The sequence below is a fragment of the Pseudorca crassidens genome, chromosome 19 (genome assembly GCF_039906515.1).
Source record: "Pseudorca crassidens isolate mPseCra1 chromosome 19, mPseCra1.hap1, whole genome shotgun sequence".
Lineage (NCBI taxonomy): Eukaryota > Metazoa > Chordata > Mammalia > Artiodactyla > Delphinidae > Pseudorca > Pseudorca crassidens.
The window spans coordinates 31863582-31883966 of record NC_090314.1 but is presented as its reverse complement, the minus strand read 5'-3'; the positions used below and the strand labels follow the sequence as shown (position 1 = coordinate 31883966).

Below are 20385 nucleotides of genomic sequence, written 5' to 3'. Positions count from 1 at the left end.
TGAGGAATCCAGAACCCCTAAAATGACTTGGGGAAATAATTTGGACTGAATTAAGTTATTAAACATTAAAGTAATATTTAATGTAATGAATTCAAACCTCTATATTTGGATGGGTTGAGCCTTCTGGGTGTGTGTCATTTGGTCAATCTTCTCCAAATCATTAAAGGCACTCATTTGAGTGCCTAAGATACATTCCCTTAGGGGGCAGTAATAAAAGTGAAAGAAGGGTTTCTATCCACAAAGATCTTATTGTCTATTCAGAGACAGACATGGGGAAATAAGTGAAACAAAGTGCTAGAATAATGATAATATATTTATACCTTTCAAATTCCAATGATACTTTCAGCCCCTGTGGAGAGGCAGAACTTGAAGAATTCAGCACAACCTCCAAAGTAACAGTTCTATGTTTTTTGGGCCTCTGGCATTTACTATTGACTCATAGGTTCTCAGTTTCCCAGGTAATCTCATATATCAATGCTGTGTAGGACTATTTTCTCCAAATTAGCAAGCGTGAATGTGAAAGGGTCTTAACTCTACTAATTATAGCAAGCTACGTGACTTTGTAAACTGCCTTAGCTAAAAACTCAGAATTCTTAGTATTCTCAGTGTTCTTAGCAGATTATCAAACAGTGTTTAAAGGTATGGGTTGCATGACATTATTTTATGTTGGTTCTTTGCTCAAAGACTGTAATCCTAGTGCTTGTGTTTCAATGACTCTATATATAAAATGTCAACATGACCTTTATTACATGAGACATTTAGATTTAGTTTACCTAAAATTCCAGCTATATTACTGATAGTGATATTTTAATGGTAAATTTATGAAGTATTCACTTTTTTGCATAATTCTATACATGTGATCACAATGACTGGGGCAGGGATTGCCACATGGTTTTGAGGGAACCATGGGATAGTTTGGGATCAACTGGAAAGAAATGCTGTCTTTTTTTGACTTGGCATGAACCTGGGAAGATGCAGGCCTACTTTCTTCTCTTAGCAGCCATCCTGCAATCAAACACAGTCTAATATCAAAGATAACTTGAAGAAGAACAGAGCTGATTCCTAATGTCAAGTTAAGCACCTGTACCATTCTCTACCTGAGACTACTCTACACCTGGCCTTGCATGTAAGTGAGCCTGAGATTCCTTTTTATGTTCATGTCCATGAGTAAGACCTTGAGATTCCACTGTTTAGGGCTGAATCCCATCTCTGCCTCTCACTAAACTTGGCCACCTCAGGTGCTGGTGGGAGCAAAGCAGCCACAGGAGAGCACAGGCATCAACATGTCAGCTGAGGTGACTACTGGTGAACAATTTTCCTCCTTGAATCATTTTTTAGAGTAAGAATAGCCAGGAATGATTAGCAATAATTTGAACATGGAGAACCTAGAACAAGCCCATGATGACTGCCAAACCCTATGTAGACAAAGATTCTAACAGGAGAGAACTAAACAAGTAAAAAAAAAACCACGCATACCTGTTACTGAAGTAAAACTCAGTTGTTATCTTTTGAATAAAAAGTAATATTTTATTTGCTTCTGGTAACTGCCAGAGCTATCTTGATGCCTCAGTGTCCAGTAAAATGCTGAGCTAGTGGGGTACGCACAGACTTCCCCAGTGGCACATGGGAAAAAGAAAAACCCAGACATGGATAATGAGAAAAAAATGTTATCACACTGTGTGCTTGGTCAGGCCTGCAATGTTTTTCAAAATAGTTTCATATCAAAACAACTCATGATCCTCCACAAATAGGAATGGGGAGAGACAGTGGATTATCATCTCAAATCATGCAAATCAAGTCAGCAAAGCATAAGGCAAATGGATATGAGTCTTCCAAGTCTGGGTGCACTGAGAGTCAGCTCTGAAGGCAAAGCAACTTCAGCAAGGAATCACCCTCCTGGGTTATAAGAACTCACATGTGGGAAGGAGCCAGCTTGCTGGGATCAGTCAGTCTTAGGTGGTGTTGCCAGTCCTCCACACATGACCCCTCAAGAATGGCACAATGAAATGACTTTTTTCCCTACTGAGGACTCCCTTTTTTAAAAATAAACAAGCAAAGTTTCCCTAATTTGAGCCACATTCAACATTGGAAGAAGGCAGTGGGTCCTGGGGTGGGGAGAGTGGGAAAGGAAGGCAGGAGTCAGGCAAACATGCTTGGGGATAAGGTGATGGAGAGTGTGAAGCAGGCCTCTGAGGACTGAAAAGGGAAAGGCAGGCTGAGCATCAGTAGTTGTGGCACTTCCGGAGACATCATTCCATGGACACAGAGCTCCCAATTTTCTCTCTTAGGATCTCCTGGGATAGTTATCACAGGTATTCACCATGTTTTTCAAGTAGGTAGGAAATCCTTTCTGCAAAGGAAAGAAGACTATCACTTCTATGTCCTCACAGTGATTACTCCTGATTCTTTGGGATGTGGCAAAGGTAAAGGAAGATGGCTTTGGGAATAATACATATGACTATAGGGCCCCTGACAAGATTTCAACAGAATGTTGCTATAGATATTGACAAAAGGTAAGATGCAGGGCACAGGTAAGGCTGGATGGTAGGGGCCACTGTTATAAGACCTTGTTGTATATTTTGGTTTTTGCTAGTAAAAATCTAAGATATTTTTAAGACACCATTTTTGGAAAAGAAAAAGTTAAAAACAGGAAATGAGATTGGCTTGAGCTGTGGGATTCTTCCAAAGAAATGAGAGAAAGGACTTGCTTTACAGATTTAGAAAATGGTAAGGACTGGGGGCAAGGGGCAGGATATGTCATCCTCTAATCAGTATTGAACATTGCCCAAGACTTTCACCAAACATAGTTCTATTTACTCCTTCTCTACAGGGTGAGAATATCCATCTCCATTTTTAAAAGGGAAAAAATTGATGGCTTCCCTAGATTACCCAGTCAGAAGCAGGGCCAGAATTCAATATATGATGTTTGACTCAAAGCCTATGTGCTTTTCCACTCTCTCAGGGAATTGGTGAGCCTTCCAGCCAGTAAGTAGGACCTTACAAAGCAGACAGAATGGTCGCCATGATTCCAGGTCATTGGCAGTCCCTAGTGATCTGAGTACCACTGCTCTGGAGGTTCCAGAGAGTGATCCTGGTAGAGTCTTGGGGCAAAGCAAGGAGGGGCTGGCATTCCTCCTAAAGATTATTTGTCTTTTGTCCCAACCTCTGTGCTGGGTATTGGCAATCCCAGTCCTAACCATAGTCACTCAACAGAGTAGCTTCATAAAATAGCATCACGAAGCCTAAGACAGTGCATCTCTTCAGGCTGACAGCCCCACAGATTAAGTCGACATTGGGCAAACACACTTCCCCTCCTGCCTCCTGGGATCTCACCTTGGCAGCCCACTTAAAGAGCCAGTTCGGAACTGGGCAATCCAGGTTATCAAGGTAATACATGAAAATTAGAGAGGGAAAAGAAGGACAATTCAGAAGGAAGAAAAATATTAGAAAGATACAGTACAAACACTGCAAACCTTCCATCTTTATATCCAGGCCCAGAAGGTAAGGAGGGAGGTAACACGGAATTCAAGTGGACTCGCCCCTCTGCCTTGCCTTATGGGAGACTTACATATAAACATTTTGGAAAACAGCCAAAGAACATTCTACTGCTATTTATTAAATGCCTGACAAGTACTAGACACTTGGATATATCTCTCATTTAATTATTTCTCTCATTAATCATCTCAATCCCAAGGAGTTGATGAAATTGAACCCCAGTTTATAAATGATAAAATGGAGACTCAGAAGAGTGGGGTGACATGCCCAAGGTGGCAGATCTAACACACATCACCACTAAGTTCAGATTTTGCTGCAGCCTTAAGGCCACACTGATTCCAGTCCAGCAGGTGGCCACATGGACCCCTCCCAGCCTCTCTCCAGAGGCTGGAACTCAAGGCAGGCAGGTTCTGAGTCCCTGGGTTTTTGCTGAGCAGGAGCTGCCTCCTCAGAGATGGTCCCACCAGCCCTCCTGCCCTGCCTTGGCCAGCATGTGCATGGACAGGACCAGCCTGAACTGAGTTTCTAAACCTTCTAGTTCACTTGGATGTTCTGATTTCATCTGAACAATGCAAGAGTTGGTAAAGAATGAATTGATAGATTTAAACATCCACCTTGCATTGTAGCCAAGCTTCTGGGGTGAATTGAGTCTCCCTTGCTTTTTTGCACCCGTGCCCAGTCCCTGACCTCAGGGAATAAAGCATCCTGCATTTTATGTGCCTTGCAGTCAGCCTGGCCTTCACATGGGTGGTCTTGGCTGGTGCGCCAACACGTGCCCCCTTTTTACCTTTGCTCCCCCTCTTGCCATTGCTCTGGATCGCCAGTCTCTGTTTGAACTGCCTCACCTGGATCACGCACAACTTCTCTGAAAACTGCGGCATGGAGGTGCTCTGGGCCAGGATCACATGGATCTTCTACCCTTAAAGTCCAGCTCCCGCCACTGATGCACATAAACGTACCACACCGCCAGTTAAGGCATGGCATTGAGGCCAGCATTTCAGATGGGCAGAAGGAAAGCCCACAAGCCAGAAGCAAAGGGAAATGATTCTGTTCCTCCACTTGGCATTTGCTCCCTTGCACTGTTACTTCACTTCCTGCCCTGTCTGCCTACTTGCTCTGCAAAACTGTGGCTCCTCCCACCTGGTGTTCTCATTTGAGAGCATGTGTTACCCAACTGTGAATGGTTCCTTGCTGCTTTTAGTTATGTGGGGAACCCACTTCTCCTTTCTCCAAGATGGCAATGAGATTTCAGAGGATTGGTAACTTATCAGCTGTGTGATCCTGGGTAAGTTACTCAACTCTTCTGGGACTCAGTCCTTACCCAGGGAAGGGGGCGTCACACTGCCCCAATGGGGCCATTTCTCTCTGTCCTCCCCCTAAGCCCCAGTCACTGACCTCTATGCACAGAGGATGGTCAGGCAAGGTTACTTACACCTGGAGATCACAAGAAGACACATGAATACCTGAATATTTAGTAGGCAGAGATCCTCACTTGTTCTGGGTCACCAAGAATAACAAAGCCTTTTCATCTCAATAAATACTCACAGAATGACCACTATGTCTATGGTACTATAATAGGGAAGATAATTCGATCCTGAGAAACAACAGGAGTCACCACTTACTGAGCCCTTACCATGTACATACGTCATGTGCTTAACATGCAGCGTCAGTATTGATCCTGAGAAAGTCCCTGTGAATCCTCCATTAAGTATCTCCATCTTACCGATGACAAAATTGAGGCTCTGAGAAGTAAAGAAACTTGCCAAAGGTCCCATAACCCAGCTGAAGTGATGTAACCTGAATTTGAACTCAGATCAGGCTCCAAAACCTGGTGAGACTTTCACGGCTGTACAGGGTTCAGCTCCTTAATGTGTTCATTAAACTTTTCAATGGCAGAATTTTAGATTTCACAATAGAAGGAATTAAAGCCTAAAATAATCCAAAAACTCACTCTAAGTTTAACACAGTTACACTTACTACAATAGCCGCAGCCACAGCCCCAGGCCAGCTCGGAGCCTCTACAGCACCCACAGTGGGCTGCCCCTCCCCCAGGAACTGCAGATAGTCTATTGTGCATATATGTGACATATGTGTATATACAAAGACTAAGAAACTCATTATGGGATTGTGTGGCATTGGAAAGCCAATGAAATAGACTTCAAGCAGACCCAAGTGTCCACTGAGAACACCCCCCAGGAGTGTCCCTGTGAGGTCAGAGAGTGGTGTTGCCCTGGTCCAGATCACCTACTCTGGTCACAGCTGGACCTGGGCCCAGGCCTCCCTCTGCCGCCCACTAGTGGTGAGAACCTGATGAGAACCTGAGCAGGGCTCTGAACTTCCCTTTGCCTCAGTTTCCTTCCCTGACTGATGGGGATGATGGCTCCTACCCTGCACAGTTGCTGGAAGGAGGAGAGAAAACCACATAAAATCTACCACAATCTTGAATTACCTACCACCTGTATCTAGCAGTCTGTGGGAACTTGGCCAAAAATAATCCCTTATGGAGTCTGTAATCTAGCTGAGCCAGGGTAGACACATACACACAAAACACACAGAAATAATACCCACAAACCACCCCCATGCCCCTTCTCTATCTAAAGAACAATTATTTAGGAACATACAGGCTTACAGAATATTAGAGCTAGAAAAGATTCCGGTGATCATCCAGTTCAGTGGTTTCCAAGCTTTTCTTTTTTAATTCCACAGATCCTTTGTTAAAAGGATCCTTTATGGAAATTCAGTGTGTAGAACATTCAGACGCTAAGATTGAAGAGAACAGTGGAGTGGAAATCTCACCGGTCCCTGCCTATACTCTACCCCATCTGCCCCCCCAGCAAATGTCCATCAAACATCCCCAGGCTGGCCCTAAGGGGGCCTCATAGAGCCTTGGAGTGTCAGCTAAGACTCCTCACATCCATTCAACTGCTTCATATCGTAATCAAGGAAACTGAGGGGAAGAAACATACACACAGTGTCCAGATCCAATATTTGAGGAGGAGGGAAGGTGGAGGGAGCTGGAAATGTGGAGCCTGAGTCCCAGCCTCCAGTCTGCTGCTAACCACCTGAGTGTGCGCCTCTGTCACATTGCATCTCTGGGTTCCTACTTCCTCCACTATAGATTGAGAGAGTGTATTGAATACTCTTTATGAAAAGTTGCTTTCAGGTCCCCAGTTCTGTGTCCCAACAATTTCAATCCCTAGAAAATTTCTCAGGAAGGTATTATCTGCCTTCCCATGACTACAATTACAGATGCTGCACGTGGAAATCACACTCTGAGGTCTCTGAAAGCCACACAGGAAGCAACAGCTGTTAGCAGATGCCTCTGCAAGAGTCAAAGACGATATTGTCCACACCTGCTGGACATACCACCATTGGGTGACGGTCACAGGGCACAGAAACACTTTGAAAGCTGAGTAATGGTGCCTCTCTGGAAAGGATACATCTCTGTTGAACTTGGGAGAAGGGCTCTCCACTTCCCAGTAGACCACTGCCTCTCTGCTGCATTCTCTTTCATAAAGTTCTAAGGAGAACAAAAGAAGTTACTGCATCTGGAAACCTATGTGGCTTCAATTAACAAGAAGCTTTGATATGATGATCTCATAGAGAATGATAAACCACTGACTTATAAGGCACAGAATTCTAGAAAAAGACAGATTCATCACCACTGAAAACTTGTTGCCCAGGGACAGTGTCTAGCAGATATAAAAACACAGTAAAAATAAAAGAACACAACAAAAGTTGTTCATCATATAGCACAAACAACACTCTCAAGTAAACTGCAGTGAAATAAAGTTAGGCATTAAAAAATAAATTTTCAGGTTTAAAAATCAGAGAAACCACCAGATGTCACTAGAGTACCAATAGTTTTACTGTTGTGTCCTTATGCCCCTCTTTAGACTTCTCTATATATTACAGGTGTCCTGAGACTGAGCCACCCAGCCTAGTGTGTTCAGTTGGGAAAAAAATATTCCAGAGAAGGCAGTGTCCTTCCTAAACAGCTAGAAAGTGGCTTAACCGTGCTAACCCTAAGTTTCTTGCCTTTCTCCCATGTTACATTATATCACAGCTATAGGGACCAAATCTCCTTAATATCCACCATCCTACTGAATGCAAATAACATTAGCTCTCAAAGGGTGATAGCAAAGAAATTCTAAGAAGTGCGCAGCCTCTGCCCCCCTAGCTGTGTGGGAAGCTTATAACTAACCATTTAGGGAAGGAGCCAAGCTAAGGCTGCTGAAGTAACCAAGAGAGCCCCTTAAGGAGATGCTGACTGTGGAAATGTGTTAATTAATTTAGCTTTTGAAAAAAAAGTCTATTAGAAGCAGACCACGGGGTAAAGAGCTTGCCAGCCCATTGGTACAAGAGGCTGAAGATGCCCTTGAAAGGAAGGGAAGGAGTGGACATCTGTTGCTTTCTCCTGCTCAGCTTTGACTCTCCCCTTCTTGGACCAGCATCTCATTCTTCTCCAAGGCATCACCCTTCGCCTACTTCTCCACTATGTGGTTTATGCAGGACTGACTCAGCATTAATTTCAGGGCTGGGAAATTGAGCCAGACATGGCCACAGTGATTAGTTTAGGGAAGGCACTTGTAGACACTCTTGGCTTGCCACTCTAGCAAGTTTAGCCCAAAAAGTGGTTTAGTAAAGGCTCTCAGGTAGCTTGCAGAAGATCTAGGAGGACCAGAGTTAGGTTAGAACCTCAGGATGGCTCCAGAGAAGCCAAACTACTGCTGTCTCTGGACCGTACTCCATAGTGTGGACTGCTGATGCCAAGTACCACACATCAGAGGCTCTGCCAATGTCTACAGCACACGACCTGAACCTGGCTGCTAGGGAGGTGGACAGAGAATGTCTGGCTTCTCCCTTGAATAGGTGGCATCACAATTCCCTCTAGATAGGAAGGGTATTTGAAAACACTAAGTGACCCAAAACCATGATAAACGTCCCCAGGAAGTAAATATATGATCCATGTTGAGGCTACGAAAGCCAACCTTGGGACTCTGGCTGCATCAGTAGGAAAGTTCCTATTCCTCTGGGGTTATGTACATGGTTAGATATGTTATGTACATGGTTAGATGCCTGCATGGCATCTCTGCCATGACACAAGAATCTGCCTGAGAATGAGGCCTGAGAATGAGGTCAACACAGAAGAAAACAGAGTCAAGCTGGAAATGAAGTATTGGATGCAGCTGTCCTGGAAGCCAGACACCCATGGATTTTCAGTGTCATGAACCAAAAACACTTTTTCCTTTTCTTACACTGGCATTTGTTAGTGCTTGGTTACTTGCAACCAAGAGTCCCGACCACAGCAAGCGTCTGTCAGAGTTTCTGTGTCCCTGGGCTAGCTGCTGCGTACCTATTCCACTGTGACTGGGATGGCAGAGTCCGCTCCCCACTCTAAGTGGCAGGAAGAGCCCCTATCTAATGCCTCTCATAACGCTCCATCACTTCTAGGGAAAATCTAAGAAGTGTAGCTGAGTGGCCAGCCTAGGCCCTTGGGGCTCTGGACCCTCCTCCCACTCTAGTTCCAGATTCTGCTACCCCAGCAACTCAACAGCACCAAACTGATCACAGTTTTTTTGTTTCTTTTGTTTTTTTGTGTTTTTTTTTTTTTGCGGTACGCGGGCCTCTCGCTATTGTGGCCTCTCCCGTTGCGGAGCACAGGCTCCGGATGCACAGGCTCAGTGGCCACGGCTTACAGGCCTAGCCACTCCGCGGCATGTGGGATCATCCCAGACCGGGGCACGAACCTGTGTCCCCTGCATCGGCAGGCGGACTCTCAACCACTGCGCCACCAGGGAAGCCCCTGATCACAGTTTTTTAACATTCCATGTTGTTTCATGCCTTCCACACTTTAGTCATATTGTTCCCTGGGTCTGGAATGTCCTTATACCACTCACCCCCTCACCCTCTCACCTCCCCACATGTGTCAAGTCTGTAAAATTCTGATTCAACTTCTAAAACAAAGTTTGGACACCACCTCCTCCAAGAAGACTTCCATGGCCACCCAGGTGCATGAGATGACAATGAACTTACAGTAAGAGCTAAGTAGCCCTCAGAGCAAACTGGTGAGTAAATCTAAGAATATGCAAGGAGCAAGTCACATTTCAGCCCAGAACTCCAGATATTTAAGCCAAAATTTAAAATGAAATGTAACACTGTAGAAATTAAGCCTATTGCTTTCTATTGGCTAGAGTAAATACCAATAGATTCTACTCTATAACTGATTTTAAAAATTGTAGGTGTCACTCACCTTTAACAAATTCGTCCCACTCTTTCCTATAGTTGAAGTCCATAGAGACATCTGCAAGTAGATCCGGTGGGAAATCATCCAGAACACCAAAGGCCTTATAATGTCCAGTTGGCTGTAAAAACAGAGCAGGCAGAAACAATCCATTGATTCCCAAGCTGAGATTACACAACATATGAAGAAACAGCTGTTCACGCAGCACCACTATTGAGCACCTCCTCTGTGGTTTTGGTGACACAATGGTGAAAAAACAGATGAGACTACTGCTCTCATGGGTCTTATATTTGGCCTTAGGCTTTGGTGGTGGTGACAGCACTAAATACTATCCAGGTAATTCAAGTAGGATAAAAGAGGGTTATGTGGTAAATGGTGCCTGGGTTTGGAGGGCAGGGGTTTAATACTGTCAGGTGGTCGGGAATGGCCTCTATGAGGGGTAATATGTATCAGAACAGTTTGGTCTAAATATTAGAAGGATCCAGCCATGGGAAGATGAGGAAAGCCCATTCCTTGTTGGGAGGGGGTCCTAAAGTAGATGGATGGCTTTATTCACAGAAAAGAAAGTCAGGGAGTCCAGAGAACTGTGTTGGGGGAGAGTGGTAGGGGCTGAGGTCAGAGAGGTAGTAGAGGCCATGCCCAAAGGGCTTTGTAAGCCAGGATAAAGATGTAAAAAATTTATTCTAACTGCTATGGAAAACCAATGAATGACTTTAAACAGGAGAATGACTTTTTAAAAGGTGATTCTTTCTGCTTTATAGAAAATAGATCATAAGGGAGCAAGGAGGTAGGTTAGAAGACCAGGGCAATTGTGCAGATAAGATATGATGGTGATTGGACAGGGAGGTAACAACAGTGATGGGGAGAAGTCGGTGAGTTAGGGACACATTTTAGAAGTAATGTCAAAAGGAATGCTGACAGACTGGCGTGGGGAGACAGAAAGCGAAGAATTGAAGATAACTCTAGGAACCTTTCCTGAACAACCAGGTAGATGGGAGATCCATTTTTGGGATGTGTGGTAACCAAGAGTTCTACCTTGGGCAAGTTGAGTCTCAGGTGCTTATTAAACATCCATGTGGGGGTGTCATCTAGGCAGCTAGCATTCAGGGTTCAGACTACTGTTTTAGATACACATGGGGCATAATGAAACCCAACACATCGTTTTACCAATTCCAAGACAGAAGTTTTCACCAGCTGCTTCTTTTTTCTGTAAACAACTTGTATACAAAAGAATGAAAGGAGGAAGAAACACCAGGTTCAAATCATACTAGTCTCTTTTACTCAGAAAAATATACTTTCTAGATTCCTAAGTACAAGAGATTTTCCCTTTTCATGTTAAGCCTTATTCTGTGAGGGTTCTGGGCTTGAGGTGGTGACACTACACACCTTACTCTCCATATAATGGCAGCTAACAATTCCTGACCCTCACCTTGCTTAAAGGCTCTACTGTTAAGACTAAACCAATGACTCTTAGATTAATTTCAGCACAAAAGCAAACAAAACCAACAAAAGTGAAGCTTTTAGGTGTGCTCATACTGCCATGTGCTAACAGAATCTTATTGGCTAGACATGGGGCATCTTTCTAGAGATCCAGAGGCTTCAATGGTCTCCTGACTCAGGTGGCATAACCCAGGGATAAGCATATCCCAGTTTAGGAATCTCAGATGTATATGAAAGTACCTGGCAGGAAATGGAAGGTAAAATTGAAACTGAATTCATAAAGATGTTTCAGCTCTAAAAGTATGTGGCTTTATACCAAGGGTTTCCAACCAGCAAATGACAAGCTGGTAGGTGTGACCCCCTTACGTGCTGTGCCATGGATGCCCCATAGGAAGGGCAGGACTCAAGAGAAACAACTCCCTCCATTCCTGTCTCCTCCCCTCAAGCTCACAGATGGGGAGAGAGTGAGGGATTGTACACTCCACACATCTACACCCACACATATTTTAATGCCTTAGGAGAGAGACAATTAGCTTCTGTTCAGGAATAGTGGGTCCCCATTTTCTACACATACTGAGAAAAAGGGATAATTATGTATAAAGATAATGATCTCCCTAACTTCAAATGAGTTACTTTTGGTTACCTGGATGAATTAAGACAGTTTTCTGGACCTGGTTCCCATCCCTCTGAATATAGTTTCAGCCCTTAGTGACCTCAGTCCTGTAATATTGCAGAAAAGAAAAACAGTACTCTTTCTCTTCAATTATAGTGTTTATCTGCATTTACGTCACTAACTACAAGACAGCCTTGATGAATCACATCTCTCTAATCCTGTAAATGCACCTCGAGTGGGCACTGAATTTTCTTTGCTTCTCATAGAGGAGGTCATTTCCATTTCTCAGGGGCCAGGAAGCCTCCCCAGTCTATGATTGTGGAAGCTGTCCAACTCCCACACTCTGTGGCAAGTAACAGGCTCAGATGGTATGAAAAGTAAGCATTTTTCACTGAGGAGAATCACTCCAAATGGCAGGTGTCAAAGATGCAGGTGCCACTGGGCTGTGTGTACCAAGACTGTATGAAGAAAGACAGCTGACTAAATCTGATTTAATATTTGAGGTCTCTCCAAAATCAGATGGCAGGTTTAATCCTGAAGGACTACAGAGAGCTAGGTAAGATAACACTGATAGCTAACGCTTATTGAGTGCTTACTAAATACCAGGCCCTGGGCAGAGTGCTTTACAGGGGTCATCCCACTTCATCTACCCAATGGTAATATGAGATAGGGACCATTGGTAAACTCACTTCGAGGAATGAAGGAATTGGTCATTCTGGATCTTTAGACATAACACCATACCAATACCTGCGTGAGCCGGGGACTGAACTGGGCCACATGGAGGATGGCTCTTGCCTGGTCTTTCACCCTGCCTTTAATATCAAAACCACCACCTAAGGGCAGGAGGAGAGCTCTAGCAGGCTCTCCAGTGGGAGACAGAAGCTCACCACTCCCTGACACTATTTTGGGAGGCTATTTTACCCTTCATGGAAACTATGCAAATGAATATACTTTTGTAAGAAAGGGAGAATCCATGTGAATACCACTGTTTGAATTTCAGCCTGGGACTTTTAATTTTTTTTCTTTTCTTTTTATTTTTAAAATATCTTTATTGGAGTATAATTGCTTTACAATGGTGTGTTAGTTTCTGCTTTATAACAAAGTGAATCAGTTATACATATACATATATCCCCATATCTCTTCCCTCTTGCGTCTCCCTCCCTCCCAACCTCCCTATCCCACCCCTCTAAGTGGTCACAAAGCACCGAGCTCATCTCCCTTTGCTATGCAGCTGCTTCCCACTAGCTATCTATTTTACATTTGGTAGTGTATATATCTCCATGCCACTGTTTCACTTTGTGCCAGCTTACCTTCCCCCTCCCCGTGTCCTCAAGTCCATTCTCTAGTAGGTCTGCGTCTAGTATTGCCCCTAGGTTCTTCATGACCATTTTTTGCTTTTAGTTTTTTAGAGTCCATATATATGTGTTAGCATACGGTATTTGTTTTTCTCTTTCTGACTTACTTCACTATGTATGACAGACTCTAGGTCCATCCACCTCACTACAAATAACTCAATTTCCCTTCTTTTTATGGCTGAGTAATATTCCATTGTATATATGTGCCACATCTTCTTTATCCATTCATCCAATGATGGACACTTAGGTTGCTACCATGTCCAGGCTATTGGAAATAGACCTGCAATGAATATTTTGGTACATGACTCTTTTTGAATTATGGTTTTCTCAGGCTATATGCCCAGTAGTGGGATTGCTGGGTCTTATGGTAGTTCTATTTTTAGTTTTTATGGAACCTCCATACTGTTCTCCATAGTGGCTGTATCAATTTACATTCCCACCAACAGTGCAAGAGGGTTCCCTTTTCTCCACACCCTCTCCAGCATTTATTGTTTCTAGATTTTTTGATGATGGCCATTGTGACCGGTGTGAGATGATATCTCATTGTAGTTTTGATTTGCATTTCTCTAATGATTAATGATGTTGAGCATTCTTTCATGTGTTTGTTGGCAGTCTGTATATCTTCTTTGGAGAAATGTCTATTTAGGTCTTCTGCCCATTTTTGGATTGGGCTGTTTGTTATTTGATATTGAGCTACATAAGCTGCTTGTAAATTTTGGAGATTAATCCTTTGTCAGTTGATTCATTTGCAAATATTTTCTCCCATTCTGAGGGTTGTCTTTTGGTCTTGTTTATGGTTTCCTTTGCTGTGCAACAGCTTTTAAATTTCATTAGGTCCCATTTGTTTATTTCTGTTTTTATTTCCATTCTCTGGGAGGTGGGTCAAAAAGGATCTTGCTGTGATTTATGTCATAGAGTGTTCTGCCTATGTTTTCCTCTAAGAGTTTTATAGTGTCTGGCCTTATATTTATGTCTGTAATCCATTTTGAGTTTATTTTTGTGTATGGTGTTAGAGAGTGTTCTAATTTCATTCTTTTACATGTAGCTGTCCAGTTTTCCCAGCACCACTTATTGAAGAGTCTGTCTTTTCTCCATTGTATATTCCTGCCTCCTTTATCAAAGATAAGCTGAACATATGTGCATGGGTTCATCTCTGGGCTTTCTGTCCTGTTCCATTGATCTATATTTCTGTTTCTGTGGCAGTACCACAGTATCTTGATTACTGTAACTTTGTAGTATAGTCTGAAGTCAGGGAGCCTGATTCCTCCAGCTCCATTTTTCTTTCTCAAGATGGCTTTGGCATTTGGGGTCCTTTGTGTTTCCATACAAATTATGAAATTTTTTGTTCTAGTTCTGTGAAAAATGCCAGTGGTAGTTTGGTAGGGAATGCATTGAATCTGTAGATTGCTTTGGGTAGTATAGTCATTTTCACACTGTTGATTCTTAAAATCCAAGGACATGGTATATCTCTCCATCTATTTGTATCATCTTTAATTTCTTTCATGAGTGTCTTATAGTTTTATGCATACAGGTCTTTTGTCTCCTTAGGTAGATTTTTTCCTAGATATTTTATTCTTTTTGCTGCAATGGTTACTGGGAGTGTTTTCTTAATTTCATTTCAGATTTTTCATCATTAGTGTATAGGAATGCAAGAGATTTCTGTGCACTAATTTTGTTTCCTGCTACTTTATGAAATTCATTGATTAGCTCTAGTAGTTTTCTGGTAGCCTCTTTAGGATTCTCTATGTATATTATCATGTCATCTGCAAACAGTGACAGCTTTACTTCTTCTTTTCCGATTTGTTTCCGATTTGTTTTCTTCTGTGATTGCTGTTGCTAAAACTTCCAAAACTATGTTAAATAATAGTGGTGGGAATGGGCAACCATGTCTTGCTCCTGATCTTAGGGGGAATGGTTTTAGTTTTTCACCATTGAGGACGATGTTGGCTGTGGGCTTGTCATATACAGCCTTTATACTGTTTCAGAAAGTTCCCTCTTTGCCTACTTTGTGGAGGGTTTTTACCATAAATTGGTGTTGAATTTTGTCGAAAGCTGTTTCTGCATCTATCGAGATTATCATATGTTTTTTTCTCCTTCAATTTGTTAATATGGTGTATCACATTGATTGATTTGCATATATGGAAGAATCCTTGCATTCTTGGAATAAAGCCCACTTACTTGATCATGGTGTATGATCCTTTTAATGTGTTGTTGGATTCTGTTTGCTAGTATTTTGCTGAGGATTTTTGCATCTATGTTCCGCAGTGATATTGGCCTGTAGTTTTCTTTCTTTGTGACATCTTTGTCTGGTTTTGGTATCAGGGTGATGGTGGCCTCTTCAAATGAGTTTTGGAGTGTTCCTCCCTTGGCTACATTTTGGAAGAGTTTGAAAAGGATAGGTGTTAGCGCTTCTCTAAATGTTTGATAGAATTCGCCTGTGAAGCCATCTGGTCCTGGGCTTTTGTTTGTTGGAAGATTTTTCATCACAGTTTCAATTTCAGTGCTTGAGATTTGTCTTTTCATATTTTCTATTTCTTCCTGGTTCAGTCTTGGAAGGTTGTGCTTTTCTAAGAATTTGTCCATTTCTTCCCAGCTGTCCATTTTTTTGGCATATAGTTGCTTGTAGTAATCTCTCATGATCCTTTGTATTTCTGCAGTTTCAATTGTTACTTCCCCTTTTTTATTTCTCATTCTATTGATTTGAGTCTTCTCCCTTTTTTTCTTGATGAGTCTGGCTAATGGTTTATCAATTTTATTTATCTTCTCAAAGAACCAGCTTTTAGTTTTATTGATCTTTGCTTTTGTTTTCTTTGTTTTTTTTCATGTATTTCTCATCTGATCTTTATGATTTCTTTGCTTCTGCTAACTTCGGGGTTTTTTGTTCTTCTTTCTCTAATTGCTTTAGATGTAAGGTTAGGTTGTTTATTTGAGGTGTTTCTTGTTTCTTAAGGTAGGACTGTATTGCTATAAACTTCCCTCTTAGAACTGCTTTTGCTGCATCCCATAGGTTTTGGGTCATCGTGTTTCCATTGTCATTTGTTTCTAGGTATTTTTTGATTTCCTCTTTGATTTCTGCAGTGATCTCTTGGTTATTAAGTAGTGTATTGTTTAGCCTCCATGTGTTTGAATATTTTACATATTTCTTCCTGTAATTGATATCTAGTCTCATGGTGTTGTGGTCAGAAAAGGTACTTGATACGATTTCAATTTTATTAAATTTACCAAGGCTTGATTTGTGACCCGGGATATAATCTATCATGGAGAATGTTCCATGATCACTTGAGAAGAATTTATATTCTTTTGTTTTTGGATGGAATGTCCTATAAAGATCAATTAAGCCCATCTTGTTTAATGTATCGTTTAAAGCTTGTGTTTCCTTATTTATTTTCATTTTGGATGATCTGTACATTGGCGAAAGCGGGCTGTCAAAGTTCCCTACTATGATTGTGTTACTGTCGATTTCCCCTTTTATGGCTGTTAGTATTTGCCTCATGTACTGAGGCGACCCTATGTTGGGTGCATAAATATTTACAATTGTTATATCTTCTTCTTGGATTGATCCCTTCATCATTATGTAGTATCCTTCTTTGTCTCTTGTAATAGTCTCTGTATAAAAGTCTATTTTCTCTGATATGAGAATTGCTACTCCAGCTTTCTTTTGATTTCCACTTGCATGGAATATCTTTTTCCATCTCCTCACTTTCAGTCTGTATGTGTCCCTAGGTCTGAAGTGGGTCTCTTGTAGACAGCATATACACAGGTCTTGTTTTTGTATCCATTCAGCCAGTCTGTGTCTTTTGCTGGGAGCATTTAATCCATTTACATTTAAGGTAATTATCGATATGTATGTTCCTATTTCCATTTTCTTAATTGTTTGGGGTTTGTTATTGTAGGTCTTTTCCTTCTCTTGTGTTTCTTGCCTAGAGAAGTTCCTTTAGCATTTGTTGTAAAGCTGGTTTGGTGGTTCTGAATTCTCTTAGCTTTTGCTTGTCTGTAAAGGTTTTAATTTCTCTGTCAAATCTGAATGAAATCCTTGCTGGATAGAGTAATCTTGGTTGTAGGTTTTTCTCCTTCATCACTTTATGTATTTCCTGCCACTCCCTTCTGGGTTGCACAGTTTCTGCTTTAAGATCAGCTGTTAACCTTATGGGGATTCTCTTGTGAGTTATTTGTATTTTTTCCCTTGCTGCTTTTAATATTTTTTCTATGCATTTAATTTTTGATAGTTTGATTAATATGTGTCTTGGCGTGTTTCTCCTTAGATTCATCCTGTATGGGCCTCTCTGTGCTTCCTGGACTTGATTAACTATTTCCTTTCCCATCTTAGGGAAGTTTTCAATTATAATCTCTTCAAATATGTTCTCAGTCACTTTCTTTTTCTCTTCTTCTTCTGGGACCCCTATAATTCGAATGCTGGTGCATTTAATATTGTCCCAAAAGTCTCTGATACTGTCCTCAATTCTTTGCATTCGTTTTTCTGTATTCTGCTCTGTAGTAGTTATTTCCACTATTTTATCTTGCAGGTCACTTATCCATTTTTCTCCCTCAGTTATTCTGCTATTGATCCCTTCTAGAGAAATTTTAATATCATTTATTGTGTTGTTCATCATTGTTTGTTTGCTCTTTAGTTCTTCCAGTTCCCTGTTAAACGTTTCTTGTATTTTCTTCATTCTATTTCCAAGATTTTGGACCATCTTTAGTATCATTTTTCTGAATTCTTTTTCACATAGACCACCTATTTTCCCTTCATTTGTCAGGTCTGGTTGGTTTTTGCCTTGTTCTTTCATCTGTTGTGTGTTTCTCTGTCTTCTCATTTTGCTTGACTTACTGTGTTTGGGGTCTCCTTTTCAGAAGCTGTGTGTTCATAGTGCCCATTGTTTTTCGTGTCTGTCCCCAGTGGCTAAGGTTAGTTCAGTGGGTTGTGTAGGTTTCCTGGTTGAGGGGACTAGTGCCTGTGCTCTGGTGGATGAGCCTGGATCTTGTCTTTCTGGTGGGCTGGTTCACGTCTGGTGGTGTGTTTTGAGGTGTCTGTGGCCTTATTATGATTTTAGGCACCCTCTCTGGTAACAGATGGGGTTGTGTTCTTGTCTTGCTAGTTGTTTGGTATAGGGTGTCCAGCACTGTAGCTTGCTGGTCACTGAGTGGAGCTGGGTCTTGGTGTTGAGATGGAGATCTCTGGGAGATTTTCGCCATTTGATATTATATGGAGCTGAGTTAGTGTTCTGAACTTGGCTCTCCACCTCAGAGGCACAGCCCTGATGCCTGGCTGGAGCCCCAAGAGCCTGTCATCTACACAGCTCAGAATAAAAGGGAGAAAAGAAAGAAAGAAAGAAGATGATAAAATAAAGTTATTAAAATAAAAAAATTATTAATTTTTTTAAGTAATTAAAAAAAATAAAGAAGAGAGCAGCCAAACCAAAAAACAAATCCACCAATGATAACAAGTGCTAAAAACTATACAAAAAGAGAAAAAAACAAAAACGGACAGACAGAACCCTAGGACAAATGGTAAAAGCAAAGCTCTACAGACAACATCACACACAGAAGAATACACATACACACTCACAAAAAGAGAAAAAGGGGAAAAAATATATATATATATGTATCATTGTTCCCAATGTTCACCTCGTCAGTTTGGGATGATTTGTTGTCTATTCAGGTATTCCACAGATGCAGGGTACATCAGGTTGAATGTGGAGATTTAATTCGCTGCTCTTGAGGCTCATGGGAGAAATTTCCCTTTCTCTTCTGTGTTTGCACAGCTCCTGGGGTTCAGCTTTGGATTTGGATTTGCCTCTGTGTATAGGTTGCCTGAGGGTGTCTATTCTTCCCTCAGACAGGATGGGGTTACAGAAGCAGCTGATTCGGGGGCTCTGGCTCACTCAGGCCAGGGAGAGGGAGGGGTACAGGGTGTGGAGCAAGCCTGTGGTGACAGAGGCCAGCATGACGTTGCACCAGCCTGAGGTGCGCTGTGTGTTCTCCCGAGGAAGTTGTCCCTGGATCATGGGACCCAGGCAGTGGCGGGCTGCACAGGCTCATGGGAGGGGAGGTGTGGATAGTGACCTATGCTTGCACACAAGCTTCTTGGTGGCTGCAGCAGCAGCCTTTGCATCTAATGCCAATATCAGGGGTCCACACTGATAGCCGCGGCTCGTGCCCATCTCTGGAGCTCATTTAAGCAGTGCTCTTAATCCCTTCTCCTTGTGCATCAGGAAACAAAGAGGCAAGAAAAAGTCTCTTGCCTCTTCGGCAGCTCCAGACTTTTTCCTGGACTCCCTCCCTGCTAGTTGTGGCACACTAGCTCCTTCAGGCTGTGTTCACGCAGACAACCCCAGTCCTAGCCCTGGGATCTCCAAAGCCGGATCCTCAGCCCCCAGCCCCCGCCAGCCCCAGGTGGGTGAGCAGACAAGCCTCGTGGGCTGATGAGTGCTGGCCGGCACTGATCCTCTGTGTGGGAATCTTCGCTTCGCCCTCCGCACCCCTGTTGCTGAAGTCTCCTCCATGGCTCCAAAGTTTCCCCCCTCTGCCCCCCCACAGTCTCTGCCCGTGAAGGACCTTCCTACTGTGTGGAAAGCTTTCCTCCTTCACAGCTCCCTCCCACTGGTGCACGTCCCATCCCTATTCTTTTGTCTCTGTTTTTTCTTTTTTCTTTTGCCCTACCCAGGTACGTGGGGATTTTCTTGCCTTTTGGGGGGTCTCCGGTTTTCTGCCAGCATTCAGTAGGTGTTCTGTAGGAGTTATTCCACATGTAGATGTATTTCTGATGTATTGTGGGGAGAAAGGTGATCTCCATGTCTTACTCTTCTGCCATCTTGAAACTCCGTCCCTTTTAATGTGTTTTTAAGACACAAAAAATTTTACAGATATACATAGCTACCTTATCTTTCCTTTTAGTTTAGGAAACATACCATTCCATAGCTACCTTTGGATTTTCTGAATATACCCTAGTAAGAATAAAACTCCAGAATATTCATTCATGTACCCATTCAAGCAGACTTTCAGGACCTATTGTGTGCATGTGTTTTGGTAAGCCCTGGTGGTGCCTGAAGAATAAGACAAAGTTCATGCCTTCCATAAGCTTTAAGACAATAAAATAGGCAATTTTTATGCTATGAAGATCTGAGTTCCTGACCTATACCATTTTTTTCCTCCCTGAAAAGCTTCTTTTAACATTTCTTCCAGAACAGGTCTGCTGCTGATGAATTCCCTCAGTTTTTATTTGTTTGAAAAAGTTTTTA

The 20385-nt window shown here is 42.3% G+C and overlaps 1 protein-coding gene across 8 annotated transcripts in view; it reads right to left on the bottom strand.

Annotated features, from left to right (window-relative positions):
• Positions 1-1651: 1651 nt before the first annotated feature.
• LOC137212386 (phosphatidylcholine transfer protein-like) overlaps positions 1652-20385 on the bottom strand; it is an 86509-nt gene continuing 67775 nt past the window's right edge. For 2 of the 8 annotated variants that reach the window (XR_010937482.1, XM_067715728.1), the window contains 5 exons: positions 9749-9860; positions 6936-7015; positions 4341-4453; positions 3334-3401; positions 1652-2350 (listed from right to left, as the gene is read on the bottom strand). Coding sequence is in view for 7 of the 8 variants with exons in the window: in XM_067715728.1 (XP_067571829.1) it covers positions 2285-2350; positions 3334-3401; positions 4341-4453; positions 6936-7015; positions 9749-9860 (439 nt within the window). In the remaining variant the exon portion in view is untranslated. Of the gene's footprint in view, positions 3402-4340; positions 4454-6848; positions 7016-9748; positions 9861-20385 lie in introns of all 8 variants that reach the window. The other 6 variants (XM_067715726.1, XM_067715727.1, XM_067715729.1 and 3 more) reach the window with 4 other exon arrangements.